The sequence below is a fragment of the Dromiciops gliroides genome, chromosome 1 (assembly GCF_019393635.1).
Source record: "Dromiciops gliroides isolate mDroGli1 chromosome 1, mDroGli1.pri, whole genome shotgun sequence".
Classification (NCBI taxonomy): Eukaryota; Metazoa; Chordata; class Mammalia; order Microbiotheria; family Microbiotheriidae; genus Dromiciops; species Dromiciops gliroides.
The window spans coordinates 388,128,538-388,147,937 of record NC_057861.1 but is presented as its reverse complement, the minus strand read 5'-3'; the positions used below and the strand labels follow the sequence as shown (position 1 = coordinate 388,147,937).

General features: G+C 37.9%; 1 protein-coding gene across 2 annotated transcripts in view; it reads right to left on the bottom strand.

The window, feature by feature from the left end:
* Positions 1–925: 925 nt before the first annotated feature.
* Positions 926–19,400, bottom strand: part of TRIM23 (tripartite motif containing 23) — a 62,788-nt gene continuing 44,313 nt past the window's right edge. For both annotated transcript variants that reach the window (XM_043979389.1, XM_043979390.1), the window contains 2 exons: positions 9,760–9,884; positions 926–8,926 (listed from right to left, as the gene is read on the bottom strand). In XM_043979389.1, coding sequence (XP_043835324.1) covers positions 8,747–8,926; positions 9,760–9,884 — 305 coding nt within the window. In that variant the 3' untranslated portion in view covers positions 926–8,746. The remainder of the gene's footprint in view (positions 8,927–9,759; positions 9,885–19,400) is intronic.

Sequence of the window (19,400 nt, the reverse complement as noted above, 5' to 3'; positions counted from 1 at the left end):
GCCCATGTCTTCCCACATCCTCCAGACACCATCACTTGATGTTTCCATCCCTTTTCATTCTCTATTCTGCCCTCTGGCTAAATTTGCATCTTAGAATAAGTGTCTTTATTTCCTCTCTTCTCACCCTCTTAACCCCTTCAACCTCATCATTCCACTGAAACTGCCCTCACTAAAGTTACTAATGATCTCTTAGTTGCCAAATCCACTGGCCTTTTCACAATCTTCCCTTCTCCCTGGTCTCTCTGCAGCCTTTGTTTGACACTGCGGAAAACTTGTTTGCTACTCTCTTCTCTCTAGATTCTTGAACACCACTCTCTTGGGGACTTTCCTGCCACACTGCTCTGTTTCAGTCTCCTTTGTTGGATACTCATCCAGATTATGCCCTCTGAGGTTGACTCACATGGTTCTGTCCAGAGCCTTCTCTTCTCCCTCTATACTACTTACTTCACTTGATAAACTCATTATCTTCCAGAGATTTAATTGCCATCTATACTGATGGGGAGAGGTAGGTGGTGCAGTGGATACAGTGTTGGGGCTGGAATCAGCAACAGTCATCTTTATGAGTTCAAATCCAATCTCAGTCACTAGCTGTGTGACCCTGGGAAAGCCACTTAACCCTGTTTGCCTCAGTTTCCTCATTGGTAAAATGCTACCTATCCTTCTCTAACCTCTCTGCTGACCTCCAGTCTCTCATCTCCAACTGCTTCTCAGACATCTTGAACTGGATGTCCTCCAGATAGCTTAAACTCACCATGTGCAAAACAGAACTCATTCTCCTCAATGCTACCCCTGCTAAGTTTCCTAATACTGTTGAAGGCAACACGATACTTCTTAGTCTCTCAGGCTCACAACCTGGGTGTCGTCCTTGTCAAATCATTCTCACACTGCGCCCCACCCCCACCCCCACCCCACATCCAATCTGTTGCCAAAGTGATTTCACTTCTGCACTTGCTTTTGTAGATACCTCTTTGTGATACAGGCAGGCCCTCATCACCTCATACCTGGACTGGTGGGTCTGTCTGCCTCAAATGTCTGCCCCACTCTTACACATCCTCTAGTCCACTGATTTTCCTAAAAGCAAAGAAAGGTGTGACCAGGGCGCCTTGCCCCGCCCCCCCTCACTCAATAAAGTCCAGTGACTCCCTATTGCTTTCAGAATCAAATTCAAAGCCCTTCATAACCCAGACCCATCCTACCTTTCTAATCTTCTTATACCTTACTCTCCACCACATACCCTTCAATCCAGTGACACTGGCCTTGCTGATCCACAAACAAGACACTCCATCTCATCTTCAGGCATTTTCTTTGCCCGTCACCCTTGACTGTCATGTTCTCCCTCCACTGTTCTTACTACTGATCTTCCTGGCTTTAAGTACTAACTAAAATCCCATCTTCCACAGAAATCCTTCCCCAACCCCTCTTAATTCTAGTGCCTTCCTTCTCATAATTATTTCCTGTTCTGCATGTGGCCAGCCTGCTTATACACGTTTGCTTGCTATCTTGCCCATTAGATTGTGAGCTCCCTGAGGGCTGAAACTTGTCCTTTTACCTGTTTCCCCAACTTTTAGCACACTGACACACAGTAGGTCCCTAATGTGTATCTGTGTGACCAACTGCTATTAGTCCCTAAAAACAGATAATGAAGCCCATTTCAAGAGATTTTTTTCATTCTGTAACATTTCACATTTGTTATTTTGGGATCTGTATGAAAACATCACTTTGATAAAGTCCAGAGACCCATATTACAGTAAATTGAATATTATAACAAGCTGTGTTTACATCAAGCTTTATGTGGATTTGTAAAATCTGATTTATTGCTTGATAACTTTCATTATTATCAAGGGTAATAACACAGTATAAGTCATAATATAAAACATGGATTTGAAACAAGACTTAACTACCAAAATTATATATTCAAATGGGTGTCATTCTACAAATAACCTTAAAATCTGTTCGATTAATCCCTCAATATACCTTTGGTTCCAAGCCTGTCAGCTGTACCTTCACTATATTTCCTCTCACCTTTTCTCTACTACACTGCCACCACCCTAGTTTGTGGAATCATTAACTCTTACCTGTGTGACTATTTCTGTGTAACAGCCTCATTACTGGTTTCCCTGCCTCTGGTCTCTTTCCCCTCTTCCAGTCTATCCTTCACAGATGACTGCAATAGTTAAGCAAAACTTCCTCCATCAGCCATGCATGTCCCAAAAGGTATGTTTCCTTTGTAGTGCACAGGTCTAACCATAGCATTCTGCTCCAGAAACTTTCAGTGGCTACTTATTTATTGACTAGAAAGTGGGACCTCCCCTATTTGGCATTTAAGGCCCTTGAACATCTGGTTCCAATTTACCATTCCAGCAGCTAAACTGGACAATTAGCAGTTCTCTTTCCCATCCTGCTTCCTCTCTCCTTGAGTTCATGAAGGTTGTTCCCCATCCCTGGAATACACCCCTCATTGCAGTGTGTAGAAATCTTTCACTTCCTTTAAGGATGAGCTCAGGAACTCCCCCCACAATGAACATTCCCTCATTCCTTAAGCATTCTCTCCTCACGTTTTCCTTTGAACACTTTGGTGCTCTCCTTTACCTATGTTTAACTCTTATGTGTGTACATGACAGATTTACACATCTAGCACAAGATCTTAAAATATAGTAAATATTTAATAAGCATGTTCTGAGGGTTACTACGTGTACTTCAGCAATGAGGCCTGTGGCTACTCTGTCTGTATCATAGTCAAGTTATTTAACCACTAGAGTCTTCATTTCATCCAAGAATAATGTCACACTGCCACCCCCCCCCATGACATACTGTAACAAATGATCTCAAAGTTCCCTTCCAGATCCTATGATCCTATTCATTCCTCAGATTACAATGATACAGTGGGGGGAAAAAACCCAAAAACTGGTTATACAATCTGGATCCAGATCTTGCCTGTTGTCTCTTACTGTGTGACCCTGGGAAAGTCACTGGGCTTCAACTTCCTTATAGGTAAAATGGGGTGGTTGGGTTACCTCATCCCTTAAGGACTACTAGTTCTTTGAGCTTTATGACTAATCTGACTTGGAATTCTGAAATACTGCTACAGGAGGACAATATAGTGCCAAAATATACTTTTTTGCCTATGATATAAATTCACTGAATTTTTCACTTCATGAAAATATAACTATTCAAACAGACAAGCATGAGCATAAATACCATACTAATAATTAGCAAAATGATCCAATTTGGTATCTTTCTCATTAAAACTTCCCAATCTTTCATTATTTTATTTCCTTAAAGCTTGAAAGGAAACCTTTAGTTCTTTTACTTTCTTGCTTTTGAAAGCATGGAGAACACCCCTGTCTCTTTTTCTATTTCATTCACATTTTGACTTTCCATAGAATAAGTGCAGGAGAAAGCAAATCTGCATATGCTATATTTTCCATCTATTATTGTCATTCTCACATCCAATGCATCCTTGCTTTTACCTACATTAGTATTTTTCTTAGCAAAGCCCAAGTAACGTAAGCTCCCCAACTTCTTTTCAGTTTGTAATTGTTTTCTAAAAGAATTTGGATTTTTATCAGAAGAGAATCTTTTAAACCAGAATTTTGAACAAATTAAACACTGGTTTATTGAAAGCCGCTTCTGCTTTTCCTTAAGTTTGTTTTACCTGTGTTCCACAAAGAATTTTGTCTTATTGCAAAGCTCCAAGTGTACACTTAGTATTTTCATTAAGGAGTCATTCATTTTAATTTTCTTGTCACATCATAAAGCACTTATATCAATATTCTCCTTTAATACTAGTAATTTTATATAACCTACAGCACAAACCACTACACTTCTACATAGTTGTTAGCTATGGTGTTTGGCAGGCTAATCCATTAAGGAAACATAGTAAACTTAGAAAACTTAGGTAAATTTTCCATGACAATGATCTTAAATACATCCTGGCCAACCCACACTTAAATTAACACCAATTGAATAGGTGGCCAGAATTTTAAGTTGTTCTGGTAGCACATTCAGCCATTGAGATAAAAACCTAAAACTTGAAAGGTATAGTAACGACTTCCACTTGATGACTGATAAGAAACAGCTCAACGTACTATAGTATCAGCCATACTGTACAGAATGTAAATTCTGAGGTTGTCTGTTCTATTATGTTAAGTAAAATAGTCAAGTTTTAGCTGATTTCCAATTTCTATAATATAACTGTTTTATTGCTGTTATCTGTAATGTATCTATTTATTATTAGTTTTAGAATAAATCCTAATAAAAAAGAAAAAGCTATTTCGCCACTTGGGATCAGAGCTCAAGAATTAGAAAGGACTTTAGAAGCTGTCTAGTTCAACCTCTTCATGTTAGAGATTTAAAAACACGCCCCAAGAGGTTAAATGACTTCCCCATGATCATGGGTATAAATTGATAGAGGTTGAATTTGAACCAATTTGACACTAAAGCTAGGGCTCTTCGACTGAACCACAAGGCTTACTGTCACTATTATAGTAAAATGTACACAAAGATAAGTATAGGTAAGGATGATTTAAAATATGCTTATAACCAAATATATTAAAAAGCTATTGTGGCACAGTGGTTAAAGCACCGGCCCTGGATTCAGGAGTACCTGAGTTCAAATCCGGCCTCAGATACTTAACACTTACTAGCTGTGTGACCCTGGGCAAGTCACTTAACCCCCATTGCCCTGCAAAAAAAATAATAAAATTAAAAAAAAAAAAGCTATTGTGTAATATTGTTTTTACTGACAGCATCAAACACATAAGAAATCCATTTTTAGTATCTTATAATAGTTAATATAAATACACTGGTCTACTGCAGATGTAGATATGTGTGTTACATATTTATAACTTAGCTTGATGACACTAAAAACATATACAATGACCCTGTATTCAAACTGGTCTTCTACGGCAGAGGTGTCAAATGCTCTCCGTATTCCCCCAAGTGTTGCCTGAACCAGATTTAATTGGGAAATGCATAACAAAATGAATTCCTAAGTCAATATGTGCTTGAGGAACAGAAGTCCTTCAACTTGTGAAAAATCTAGATTATTTAATAAGCATGTGCTGATTTGTGGGACAGAAGGCAAGGCTGGACTTGTGATTTTATCTGTGTGGAAGGAGCATATGAAGACCAGTTTCTTACCTATAACCTGTGTTAAAATCTTAGTGCCCCAACTCACAAAATGATGGAAAGACCGCTCATTATGTTTCACAGGCAAGCCCTGAAGTTATCTTCTGGGTCTCTGAGAATAGCCCTATATCTTTTATGCCTTTCACAGTGAAGATTGAGAATTATTTTTCCCACTATGATGAATGAATTTGAAAGAAAATTTCTCTTTACTCCTAGTCTACTTGACAGCAACACTTCACATATATTAAAGACCATAAGATATACAAAGATATACAAAGCTTATATATACATATGTATATATATATATATATATATGTATACACACACACACATATATATATATCCATCCATACATACATACACATATATTAATCATATAAAGGAGAATAAGAGATCACTTAGATCATAAACTGCTAGAGCTATAAGGCAACATGGAGATCCTCTAGTTAAACCCCATATTTTATGTTATGAGGGGGTCTTGAGGCCCAGAGAGGTTGCATGCTCTGCTTAAATTTACACAGCTAATTATTGGCAAGCCCAGGACTAAAATCCAAGTCTCTAGGCTTGTATATACAGACCAGCAACTTACCTGTAGCCTACTATTTTTTCCAATGTTCTTTTTTAAAATAAACAATTATATTAAATGACTTTAAAATTACAACTTACAGGCTTGTACTGTAATGTTTCACTTTAAGAAAAGTCAGTGGGAAATATGTAAAATAATATCCCTAGTAGGAAAAAAAAAATCAAACATAGTCAAAGCTTTCTTGCACTTGGTGAAGTATCATTTTTAGAAATTTGGAGTCTGGAGGTAAGGGCACCCATGAAATTTCATTTTCCACCCCTCCACAATATTGAATATTAATTAATTGTCTACTTTTGAAAGTTTCACAGGATACAACTACTCAATGAAAATGTTTCAGGAAATAAGTGGGAAATTAATTGCTTTCAAATTGAATAGACATTAAAAATATTAACTATTGAAGAGAGGCAGTATGTCTTTTAAAGAGTATTGTACTTGGGTTTAGAGTCCCAGCTCTGCAAATTCCTCTCTGTGTGATGTGAGGCAAGTCACTGAACCCCTCTGGACTTCAATTTCCTTATCTGGAAAATGAAGGGATTGGACTAGATATTCTCTGCAGTTCCTTCCAGTTGTCAATCCATGATGTAATGATAAAAAGGAAAGGGAAGGAAAAAAGGAGAGAAGGAAGGGAAGGAAAGGAAAGAGTCAAGGTGGCTACCTCGGTTTTACTCACAGCTCTACAAACATAATCTTCAGCAAGTAATGTTTTAGTTTTATCTGTAGAATATGAGTTTGGAGTAAATAATTTTTAGCCATGGGAATTTTCTGAATCTATGATCTAAGTCCCTAACCAAAACTAAACAAAAAATTTCAACTATTCTCTGACTCTTAAATATTACATTTACCTGGCTTGCCAAACTATAATAGTTTACCTCATAACTGACAACACGGGTAATTTTTTTTAAGCCAAAATATTTAGTAGTGCAAATTGTTTAGTCAGTGAAAAATAACTAGACTATATTTGCCAAAAGATTACCAATAATTATGATAAAATGAAGATTAAAATATATCTTTGAAATACAAACCCCAAGCCCCCCAACACTCTCAAAACATAGACTGGAATCTGTTTAAGCATAAGAGAAACACATTCCATATCAGACTATATTCAGTAAGATTCTAGGACTATGAATTACTAAGTTAAAATTGGTCAAACAAATATAATATACAAGTAAAGCAGTTCATAGAGAATAATAATTATACAAAGAAAGTGAATAGAGTATCTAATAGAGAAAACAGTTCAAAAGCTCACAGGCAAATGTAGTATTTTCAAAGTTACTGGAATCAGTCAAATATTAAATAATTTATATTTCATAATAATACTTTTATGCACACACACACTACACTTATAGCAGAGCATTTACTTTAGCCTGACAAAGTAAAAGATGAAATATGATTAAATATTATTTACACATTTCCAGAAGCCCTTAAAAGCCTTTTTTGAATGGTTTGTTTCTTTAAATAATAAAAAAACTTCCTTTTTTATGCAAATAAAAATACATTTTACATCAATAAAGGGAAAAAACAAATTGCTACTTAAAGGTCACCATTTTGTCCTTAAGTCATTCACTTGCAATTCCTATTCATGAGAATTGCACTGAACATATTGGTTGGAATAAAAATAAAACCTCATCCTAAAAAAAACAGGCAGGGCTACAGATGTTCAAAATAACTGATGCAATGACATATCGATCCACATATATCTTTTACATAATGAATCATGCTTGCATAATAAGATAATAACCTTAAAATATGAAAAACTGAAGCAAAGAAAAATCCACAAATTTTTTTAACCTTTGGCTCAAAACATTGCATGATCAAATTATATATGAACATTTTACCTTTATATTTTTCTTCTTTGCATTTTCTACATGCAACATCCCCAACACGTTAAATTTTCAAGGCCTTTATTGTTAAATAAACAAGAGTTGACCTTATCATACAATGTTAAAAGAAATCTACTCATACCAAAAAAAATTTGCTTAAACATACATGTTTTGTAATTTGAGCAATTTCCCATACTGTAAAAGGCTTTTTCCTAATTGAATTCCTAAATTTTCTGGTTCCAATTCTAGTTTCAGTAAATTTGCTCCATTTTTAAATATAGTCGTGACAAAAAGCAGCTACATCAGAGATGCAAAATTGTATTTTATGAAACCACTAATGGCTTATGGGATATTGAAAACAGAAAGGACCACCGATATGGGACTCTGACCCAGAAAGCAGCAAACAGATTCCTAGGTTCAGGCTTGACAATGGATCTTTCGTAATCACAGATGAACTGGAAATCATCTGACCTTCACAGCTTATTATACGTACATACTGTAACCTAAACAAGTGTTCATTTTGCCTGTATAATAAAACCAGTCCTGGTCTACAGACTACGCAGATAAAATTTTATTAAGTTTCATTGTATTATAATATAAAGTATTATACTTTAGCTTAGGTTTTTAATAAAGAAATAAGTATAAAATAGTTTTATAATTTTAGAGTTTAATTTTTAGAGTTAAAGGTTTTTAGTTTCACTGAACATAAAAAAGTCAAGTTGAAGAGCCTTATTTCAGTGGAAGGTAGTTTGCTCTAGGTCTCATTAAGTCATTCCTCTTTTCAGGAGTGAAATAGTATGAAAATTAACTGAAAAAGCAATTTTACAGGAAGAGCTGCACTTTCCTAATTGCATGACTAATGTTCAATGTAAAAACAGGACAGTAAAAATCTAATGTGGAATTTAACATTCCTCCTTTTTGTTCCAACATACTAGTAACGAATGCACTGAAAACTCAAATGTCCAAATTCACCTAAAAGGATGTGAATTCAAGGTACGCTTATAACCAAATTAATCTACTAGGGAAAACATTTTAGTTTACTCTCAAGAGTATAAAAAAAGAATTGAATTCCCAGTGGAAGATACAAACATTTTGTTCTGTAAACACAATCCTAGATTTAACTGTCATCTTTGAAATGCAGAATTTCTTCCAATCTGTCATGTGCAAATAACAGTTAACCACAAACTTTAAGCAATGGCTATATGTAAATTTAAGCCACATCCAGTACACCTGCAGCCACAAGTTGCCTTGAAAGCCAGTCCAGTCCTTCATACAGTCCCATCCCGCTTCGTGCATCACAACCCTGAATATACCAGCTTCGACCACAGCAGAGTTTATGTAGACTAAGAAGTTCTGTTATTTCTTCTACTGAAAGTGCTCCTGCAACATCCTGTAAGAGATTTATAAATGTTCTGATGTTAAATCCATTCATCCAAACAATATTCTCTCAGGCAAAGCTTATTCCAAATTTTAATCCAGATTTCATGAATTAAAACTAAAAACAGATTCACCATGGCCACTATTTATCACAATCAATTACATTACAATGCAGGAAAAATCAAGCTTTTTGCCAATAAGCCAAAAAAATATTTAAATGAGATTGTTGAAATTACCACAAAGCAGTTAAGATTTGAGTTCTCAAAGTCATATGCACCAAGAAATTAGTATAATTGTAATTTACATATTATGAAGAAAATTGAACTGAGATTTTAAAGTAATTCAGCTTGTAATGGGAATCAACAATAGCATTAAGAAGTTGCTGAATTATTAAATGATTTTTCTCACTGACTTCTAATCTTAATAACTTGGAAGGACAGGAGTCCTTCCAATGCCAAAACATACATGATTTTCAGGAGCTGCTATGGCTGAAAAAAATATATTCTATGTTAACCAACCTGCCCACTGGTAAGCTAATCTGCTACTTGAGGATGAAAGACACAAAGTTTTCTTTCTCAAGGCCCCGTGGATGTCTGGCAGAGCCTAATCCTATCAGAGTTTGCAAAGTGGTAACCAGGCTTTTGAGAATCCTGGGTCATATGAAGGACACCATGAACACCAGAGAAGATTTTAGTGCAGGAAGCAGTTCTTAATTTATCCATTGGGGAAAAAAAATTATTTTTAACTCTTTCCAATTACCTTAAAGTACTAAATCCTTAAAGCCAAAGGAAAATGTTAAAAGATAGTAAGAAAGAAAAAAGTTTCCAAAACTGACTGTCTCCATACCTGTTTATTTGCAAATATCAGCAGCAAAGCATCTCTCAGCTCTTTTTCCGTTAATAACTTTGCAAGTTCACTGTGTGCTTCACTTATTCTGTCCCTGTGGCTACTATCAATGACAAATACAACAGCTAACAAAAGAAAAACAAGAACATTCACTTAAATAAAGGTAAATAAATATTACTATCAAAAATAATTGTAACTAAATGGGTCAAGTTCTTTAACAATACTACTTTCTGCTTGGGATCTGACTACCACCTACATTTGCCAGATAAAACATATTTCTGAATTTAGGAAAGCTAAAGTTATTGCAGTAAAAAAACAAAACAAAACAACAAAACCCCAAAAAAACACTCTGTGAAATATTTCATGCAAGAAATATTTTCTACATCATTCAATTCAAAAAATATTTCAAAGCACTTTTAAAATATAAAAAACAAAGGGGAAGCTAGATGGCGCCGTGGATAGAGCACCAGCCCTGGAGTCAGGAGGACCTGAGTTCAAATCTGACCTCAGACACATAACACTTACTGGCTGTGTGACCCTGGGCAAGTCATTTAACCTCATAAAAAAAAAAATCAAAAACACAGGCCTAGGAGTGAGTCATACAACCTAAATCTTAGTTGTTGCACTAATTAGCTATTATGATCTTAAGCAAACCACTTATCCTTGCTTCTTCACACCTATTAAAATAAAAATGGAAAGGATCAGCTCTTGACCTTTGGAAAACTATAATTCTATTCTTCTATTTTTGAAAATGAATGACATCTAACTTAATAGAGAACAAAATTCAGTTTCTACTTTTCTCTAATATGGGTTCAGTTTCTAATTATCTCTAATATACTAATAGAGTACCAGCTTCAAAGCCAAGAAAAACTGGGTTCAAGTCCTACTTCTGATACTGGTTGTGTGACCATGGGCAAGTCATTTTAACCTCTCTTGGTGCTCTAAGAAACTCACTAAGACTCTCAATTTCAGAGAAGGGGCACACTTGAATTGGTGGAGGGAGTTTCCTCACCAAGGAGCTCCAGACCAGTCTTCATCCCTAAGATGAAGATCAGTAAGAAAACGTTCTTTTTTTATGGTATATCCTCTTTCCATTTTATATACTTGTACAGGAGTGTGGTACACTTGACTTAGTTCATGAGCACTCAGACAAGGAAAGCTGTGAGTAACAGCAATAAGCATGGGTTTCTAAGAACAAATCATACCAAATTAGCCTCCTTTCCCTTTATCCAAAAATTCCTAATGGTTCACATAAAATCATAAACATGAAAAGGGCCCTAGAGGCCATTCAGAAAAATCCTTATCTTAACAAGAATCCCCTCTGCTTACAGCAGTTTAACCAACAAGGGGTCATGGTGCCCTTGACTGGATTTTTCCAGGGAGACAGAACCCACTACCTCCAGAAGCCGCCCCTTCTGTGTTAGGATCAGCTATACTTTTCAGACAGTTTTTATATCACTTTTCTATTATCGGCCTCTTTGTACTTAGTTAACCACAGCTCATTCTGGGTTCTTTTCTTCTCTGGGTTCAAGTAAAACTCATCCCTCTCCACATGATAGCTCTTCAAACATTTGAATACAACTACGAAGAACCTTTAAAACCTCTATTCTCTAAGAAAAAGATTCCCAGTTCTTTCTGTCATCTGTCAATGACACAAACTCAAAGGAATTTGGTGAAATCCTTTTTGTCCTTCTCTGAACATTCTAAATATTATCAATGTCCTACCTAAAATACAGTGTGTACAACGTAAGCCCACAAAAGTCCAGAAGAAATTGCAACAAGGCAGAATACAGAATACCATGGCACTAGAGTACATACTAGGGTTAGAAGCTCTAGCTCTCTTCATTGAGTGAGATAACATTAGCATTGCCACATCAAGATTTTAATCCACTAAAACCCCCAATCATTTTTAGGACAAATTGCTATCTAGCCAAACCTCCCCTCATCTTGTACTCATGAAATTTACTGTTTTGAACCCAACTATGAAAGATGTGACATTTATTCTTATTATAATCCATCACATTCTTTTTGGATGCCGATTGTCAACTAGTGGTATGTCAGCTCTTACTCATAGCTTTCTGTCACTTGCACTTTTGAAAAGCACATCATTTACATTTTTAATCCAAATCACTGACAAAAATGGAAAAAACAATGGGGCCAAGCACAAATTCCTTGGGCACTGGAATGGGGAATTCTTTGACTACTAAAAACTATTCTTTGGGTCCAGACATTCAATATGCTCTGTTGTAGTATGGGGACATCACAAAGATTACTTTGGTAGTGATTAGAACAATGAAAGGAGAGAAAGGATGGGAGAACAGTTAAGAGATTAGTATATTAGTTCAAAAGAGGGAAAGTAAGGGCTTGAACTAGGATAAAAGCGGTAGAAGGAGATAAAGAAAAGATGTCAGATGACATAAGAGATTCAGAGCTAGAAGGGCCCTTAGAAGCCCTTCTAAGGAAAATGAGGCTCAGAGAGATGAAGTGACTTGCCCACTGAGTATCACACAGCTAGTAAGTATGTCTGGTTGCTTTGGTTTGACCAATTTTTTTATTACAATAAAGAGTTCAGTTCTGAATGGAGAAGAGGACACAAACAAGCATACCTGGAAATGATTAGAATTAAAAAAAATCTGATCTCCTCTACTAGGTCTAGGTGTTTATTTTTATTTATTTTTTTGTAGGGCAAAGAGGGTTAAGTAACCTGCCCAGGGTCACACACCTAGTAAGTGTCAAGTGTCTGAGGCTGGATTTGAACTTGGGTCCTTCTGAATCCAGGGCTGGTGCTTTATCCACTGTGCCACCTAGCTGCTCTGAAATGATTAGAATTTAAAAAGAAAAACCAATAAATTTTAGTGTTTAGAAAAAAGGAAAGAAAAAGGGTAAATATAGAATCCATAGCAAACAGCAACTTAATGCATATGAAGGGGATGGAAAAGTGAAGTATGAATGAGAAACAGAAATATTAAGAAGGGGTGGGGAGACTTCCGGGGCAGAGCCAAGATGTCGGAGGAAAGGCAGTGAGCTCCCGAACTCATGACATGATCATTCCAAAAAACATCCAAATAAGGCCATAGGAAAATGCCCGGAGCAGCAAAACTCACAGAAGAATGTACTGAAATCATCTTTCTAACCAAGAATGGCTTGGAAGGTCAGAAGGAGGGAGCTGCTGTGCTAATACAGGAGTCAGGCCCAACCCCACAGTCACCCTGACACAGATCCAGTCTCAGGAAGTCCTCACCAGAGAAGGAGACCCCCAGAGCCTCTGAATCAGCTGAAGTACCAGTGTCATCTGAACTAAGCTCACAGTCTGGTGAGTGGGCTGAGCCCTGGGCAAGGGGGAGACTACAGGGGTCTATGCTGCTGCTAAGGCAGAACTTGGATTTTACACCCCTACTGAGAACCAGGAGGTAGGCTCAAGTAGAAGTGGCCCAGGTGGGGGAGGAGCACAGGATCGTAGGAGCTAACAATCACAACATATAAAGCTGGTTGATTAGCAAGTTGGTCTGGGGTCATCTAAGGACCAGGGAACAGGCCGGGCAAGGGGAGAACCTGATTCTCCTTAATTCATACCACCTGGGACTTCTCAAGCTTGGGATACTGCAGCCTGGAAACAGTGCCCCCACTTTAAGGAGCTAAAAGTCTAGTAAAAGAAAGGCAAGATGATCAGACAGAGAAAGGGGAGGACCATAGACAGTTTCTTCAGTAACAAGGAAGAACAAGGGGCACCCGCAGGGGAAGATGTCAACATCAGGGCCCCTATATCTAAAGCTTCCAAGAAAAACACGAATTGGTCTCAGGTCATAGAGGTGCTCAAAAAGGACTTTGAAGATAAAATTGGAGATATAGAAGAAAAAATGGAAAGAGAAATGAGGGTGATGCAGGAAAGACATGAGAAAAAAGTCAACAGCTTGAAAAGTCAAATTGGCCAAATGGAAAAGGAGGTACAAAAGCTCTCTGATGAAAATAATTGCCTAAGAATTAGGACTGAACAAATGGAAGCCAGTGACTCTATGAGAAACCAAGACACAATAAAGCAAATCCAAATGAATAAAAAAATAGAGGGCAATGGGAAATATCTTCTGGGAAAAACTGCCGACCTGGAAAATAGGTCCAAGAGAGATAATTTGAAAATTGTCCGAGGCCAGATTTGAATTCAGGTCCTCCTGAATCCAGGGCAGGTGGCTCTATCCACTGTGGACTTTTTTTTCATGGCCCTCCTGCATCATTCTCATTTCTCTTTCCATTTTTTTCTCTACCTCTTACTTTTCCCTCTACCTCTCTTACTTTATCTTCAAAGTCTTTTTTGAGTGCTTCCATTGCCTGACACCAATTCATATTTTTCTTGGAAGCTCTAGATGTAGGAGCTTTGACTTTGTTATTATTTTCTTCTGAGGGTGTATTTTGATCTACCTTGCCACCAAAGAAACTTTTAATGATCTGCTGCTTTCTTTGTCTACTCATCTTGCCCACCTATTTCTTGGCTTTTAACTCCTTCTCAACATGGAGCACTGCTTCCAGGACACACTGTCCCAAACTACAGGGGGTCCCAAGTGGTATGATTTAAGGAGAGACTCGTTCACAGCTCGCCTGGCCTGTAAGTAACCAGGGACCTGCTTGCTCTTTAACTTGGAAGCAGAAATCTGATTGAAATCTGATTTTCCATGGTTGAAACTGTGCCCCTCCTCCACTGGGCCACTGCCACCCAAGTCCACTTCCTGAGTAACACCACAGCGCTTCTGCCTCTGCTCCACCAGAGACCCCCCTACTCTTTCTCCCCAGCCAACTGCTGGACCCCCTCTCACCTCTCTGTGAGCTGAGTTTCAGAAGTAGCCACTGAAGCTGAAGATTATGAGGCTCCGGAGCCATGGCCTGCATGGGATTGGATCTGTGCCATGCGCTGAACTCCTCTCTAACCCTGGTATAGCAGATGATTCCTGCTACTTCTTTAAGCTGTCTTTGGCTAGAAAATGGTCTCACTCCGTTCTTTTGTGGGTTTTGCTACTCCAGGAGTTGTCTTGTGGCATTTTGTTTATTTTTGGGGGGTGGTATGTGGATGGATTTGTTGGGAGCTCTGAGAGTCACAGCCTTTCCTCTACCATCTTGGCTCCACCCCATAAACTTCCATTTTCAAGATATGGCTCTGTATCTCCCTTCTGTGGCCACAGTTTCCTGCCCTTCAACCCTTCCTACAACCTCATTCCTTCTGAAGTTATTCTTTGCTCTTATAATTTCTGGTCCTTAAATTTTTTCATGTTTTCCTAATCCATCACTTCTTCTGGCTTCACTCCTTTCCCTTCACAGTCATCATCCATTTCAATGATATACTCCACCATAATTGAATTCCTCATGACTGACATACTCTCAACTTGCTAATTCTAAACCCTGAAAGATTTCTGTTAACCTGCTTTCTCTCATTTCTTGAGTAATAAAAAAAATCTCCCAGAGAAAATCATGACACTATGCTTATTTGACACTTACTAGCTGTGTGACCCTGGGAAAGTCACTTAACCCCCATTGCCCCACCAAAAAAACAAACAAAAAAAAAAAACAAAAAAAACCCCACCAACAACAACAACAACAAAAAAGAAGAAGAAGAAGAGAAAAAGAAAAAGAAAAAACAAGTCAACAGCTTGAAAAGCCAAATTGGACAAATGGAAAAGAAGGTACATGAACTCTCTGAAGAAAATCATTGCTTAAGAATTAGGATAGAGCAACTAGAAGCTAATGGCTTTATGCAAAATCAAGACACAATAAAGCAAATCTAAATGAATTTTTTTTTTAAGTGAAGCAATTGGGGTTAAGTGACTTGCCCAGGGTCACACAGCTAGTAAGTGTTAAGTGTCTGAGGCCGGATTTGAACTCCAGGGCTGGTGCTCTATCCACTGTGCCACCTAGCTGCCCCTAAATGAATTTTTAAAAATAGAGGGCAATATGAAATATCTCCTTGGAAAAACAGCTGACCTGGAAAATAGATCCAGGAGAAATAATTTGAAAATCCTTGGACTACCTGAAAACCATGATCAAAAAAAGACCTTAGTTATCATCTTCCAAGAAAATGTCAGGGGAAATTGCCCTGATATTCTAGAAGCAGAAGGTAAAATAGAAACTGAAAGAATCCACTGATCACCTTCAGAAAGAAATCTCAAAAGGAAAATTTCCAGGAATATTATAGCCAAATTCCAGAGCTCCCAAGTCAAGGAGAAAATATTGTAAGCAGTTAGAAAAAATGGAATTCGAATACTGTGGAGCTACAGTCAGGATAACACAAGATCTAGCAGCTTTTACATTAAAGGATCAGAGGGCATGGAATATGATATTCCAAAGGGCAAAGGAACTGGGATTACAACCAAGAATCACCTACCAAGCAAAACTGAGTATATATAATCTTTCAGGGAGGAAAATGGCACTTCAGTGAAAAAGAGGACTTTCAGGCCTTCATGATGAAAAGACCTGAACTGAATAGAAAATTTGACTTTGAAATACAGGACCTTAGAGAAGCATAAAAAGGTAAACAGGAAAAAGAAATCATGAGGGACGTTAAAAGGTTAAACTGTTTACATTCCTACATGGTAAGATAATACTTCTAACTCAAAAGAACTTTCTCAGTATTTGGGCAGCTGAAAGGAATATACTTAGAGGGCACAGGTGTGAATTGAATATGAAGGGATGATATGTGTAAAGCATTAATTTTTTGTATGTCCTTGTTTCTTGTGGGTCAGGCAGGTTGGGGTGGCTTGTGTCTAGGGCCAGATTTGGGCTCGGGGCCTCCTGGGTCCAGGGCTGGTGCTTTGTCCACTGTGTCACCTAGCTGACCCATGATGACATCTTCAAAATAAAGTTAAGCGGTAAGAGGAATGCACTGGAAGAAAGGCAAAGGGAGAGGTGGAAGGTGGTAAAGTATCTCACATAAAAGAAACAAGAAAAAGCTTATGGAGTGGAGGGGAAGAAGGGGAAGGAGAGGGGGAATGAGTTAACCTTACTGTCATCAGATTTGGCTCAAAGAGGGAATAACATAGACATTCAAGTGGGTATAGTAATATATTTTGCCCTAAGGGAAAGTGGGTGGGGAAGGGAATAAGGGGGAAGAGATGAAGGAAGGGAGGGCAGATTGGGGAGGGGGCAATAAAAAGCAAAACACTTTTAAAGAGGGATAGGGTGAAGGAAGATAGAAAATAGAGTAAATATCAAGAGGAGGGAATAGGATGGAGGCTAATACAGTTAGCTACAGTAACTGTGAAAGAAATTATGAGCAGGATGCTATCAGAAGGATGTATGAAAAAATGCAAACCATTAGCAGAGGAAGAACTGATGGTATCTGAATACAGAATGAAGTATAATTTTATTTGTTAGTTCCTCTTTCTAAAGTTATTTTGTCTAGGGCAGCTAGATGGCGCAGTGGTTAAAGCACCGGCCCTGAATTCAGGAGTACCTGAGTTCAAATCCAGCCTCAGACACTTGACACTTACTAGCTGTGTGACCCTGGGCAAGTCACTTAACCCCCACTGCCTGCAAAAAAAAAAAAAGTTATTTTGTCTGTTTTCTTTCACAACCTAATGTGGACATATTTTGTATAACTGCACATGTATAACTTATATTGAATTCCTTGATTTCTGAGGGAGGGGTGGGCAGAGAGGGAGGAGAGTCTGGAACATGAAGTTTTAAAAAATCAATGTGGGGGGCAGCTAGGTGGTGAAGTGGATAAAGCACTAGCCCTGGATTCAGGATTACCTGAGTTCAAATCCAGCCTCAGACACCTGACACTTAATAGCTGAGTGACCCTGGGCAAGTCACTTAACCCTCTTTGCCCCACAAAAAAAAACAAAACCAAAATATCAATGTGAAAAAATTTGGGTTTCTTTTGTATATAACAGGGAAAATTCTAAAGAAATAAATAAATTTTTAAAAATAGAAAATGGTGGTTTTATGTAATAACTAGAGTATACTCACCTTTGTGAGTGATAGCAGTATATAGCAGAAATCTGAGTTATAAGTCTGAGTAAACTAAGGAGCTGAGAGAGCAAAATGAGTATTAAAACTGTCACAGACCAAGGACAAAGAAGAGTCAAGTACTGAAAATGCTAATGAAAACAAGAAAAGATTCTGTAACACCATGGTAAAAACTCTAAATGGGAAATATAAATACAACACTAATTAGGAAGTCATTAAATTTACTACTTAGGATCCTTTATACATTAAGCTATAATACATTCTTCAGACATTTATTAACTGCCTACTATGTGCCAGGAACAGGGGATATAAAGACAAAAACAAGATGGTTCCTATAAATGCATGCATGCATGCATGAATAAAACATTTATTAAGCACTTAATGTGTCTAAGCACTGAGTTAAAGTGCTGGGAATAAAAACAGAAAAATTTAAAAAGTCCCTGCTCTCAAGAAGCTTATACTTTAATTAAGGGGACAGTATATAAAAGAAAGTTCAGCAATAAGACAGAGAGCAAAGCCCAGAAGTCCTAAGGGAGGAGTGGTTGGTGTTAAGGGCTAAAATTCTAGCTAAACTGTCTAAACTATTTAATGAGTGGTCGCCAATAAATTATAAGCTTTAGCAAGAGTTAGGCTTTTAAGCATTTATTAAGGAGAATAAGAATTTGGTAAAGAGAAAGAAAGGCCTAGATTCCTATCTATTAAAGGGAGAGCACATTTCTAGCTCCGCTCTCCGCCAGAGTCCAGAGGAAAGAGAGCGAGACTGAGCGCCAGTCTCTTCCCTCCTCTCACTAGTCTGCGTCACTTCCTCCCGCCAAGAACTCTTCTACAGTAAGTATCCAGCAGGTGGCGTCATTCCAATCGTTACATTGGGTACATGGCAATACCCAGGGATCCTCAAGTTGCATCATAGGTCAGCTAATTGTGCAGAGTCAAGAGGAGATAAGGTAGGGTAGATGGTAAAGCCTGGAAGATGTTGCAGTGGCAAGGCAAGTAGTAAATTCTAGTGATCCTCCAACTTAGTTAAAGGACCAGAATTGGTGACTCCCATCTTTCTGAAGTGATATGACAATCAAGCAGCCTGGATATTCTAAACCCCGGGCCACAGAAGGCAATCAAAGGGAGAGGAAGCCAAGGTGGCATTCCTCCTGCTGCCTAAATGATCCAGATGGGTAGCTTAGGCAAAATGTTGGAAAAAGAATCTCCTGGTGAGAATGAACCTAACCAAACCAGATCTGGGCAGCTCAAGTCTTGGGGTAGCTTGATAAAGGGAAGGAACTGGGGGAATACAACATGTATATGAAGTACATTTTCTGATCCCCCAGTTGCTAGCTGTGCATACACCCCACTTCACTGAAATCACTTTGTATGTGTTTGGTATATACTTTGTATAGAAAATACATACAAAGTAATTTCAGATGGAGGTGGGGTAGAATGATAAGATTAAGAATTAAAGTTATTGGGGGCAGCTAGGTAGCACAGTGGATAAAGCACAGGCCCCCCCCCCACCAAAAAAAAAAAAAGAATTAAAGTTATCAAAAGAGGCCTTTTGTGGGAGGTGGCACTTGAGCTAAGCCTTGAAGGAAATCTAGGGATTTCAAAAGGCACAGACGACGGAAAAAAAAAAAGAATTCTAGAGACAATTTATGCAAAGCTTAAAGGGGATGGAATAAATATTGTACATGAGGAAAATC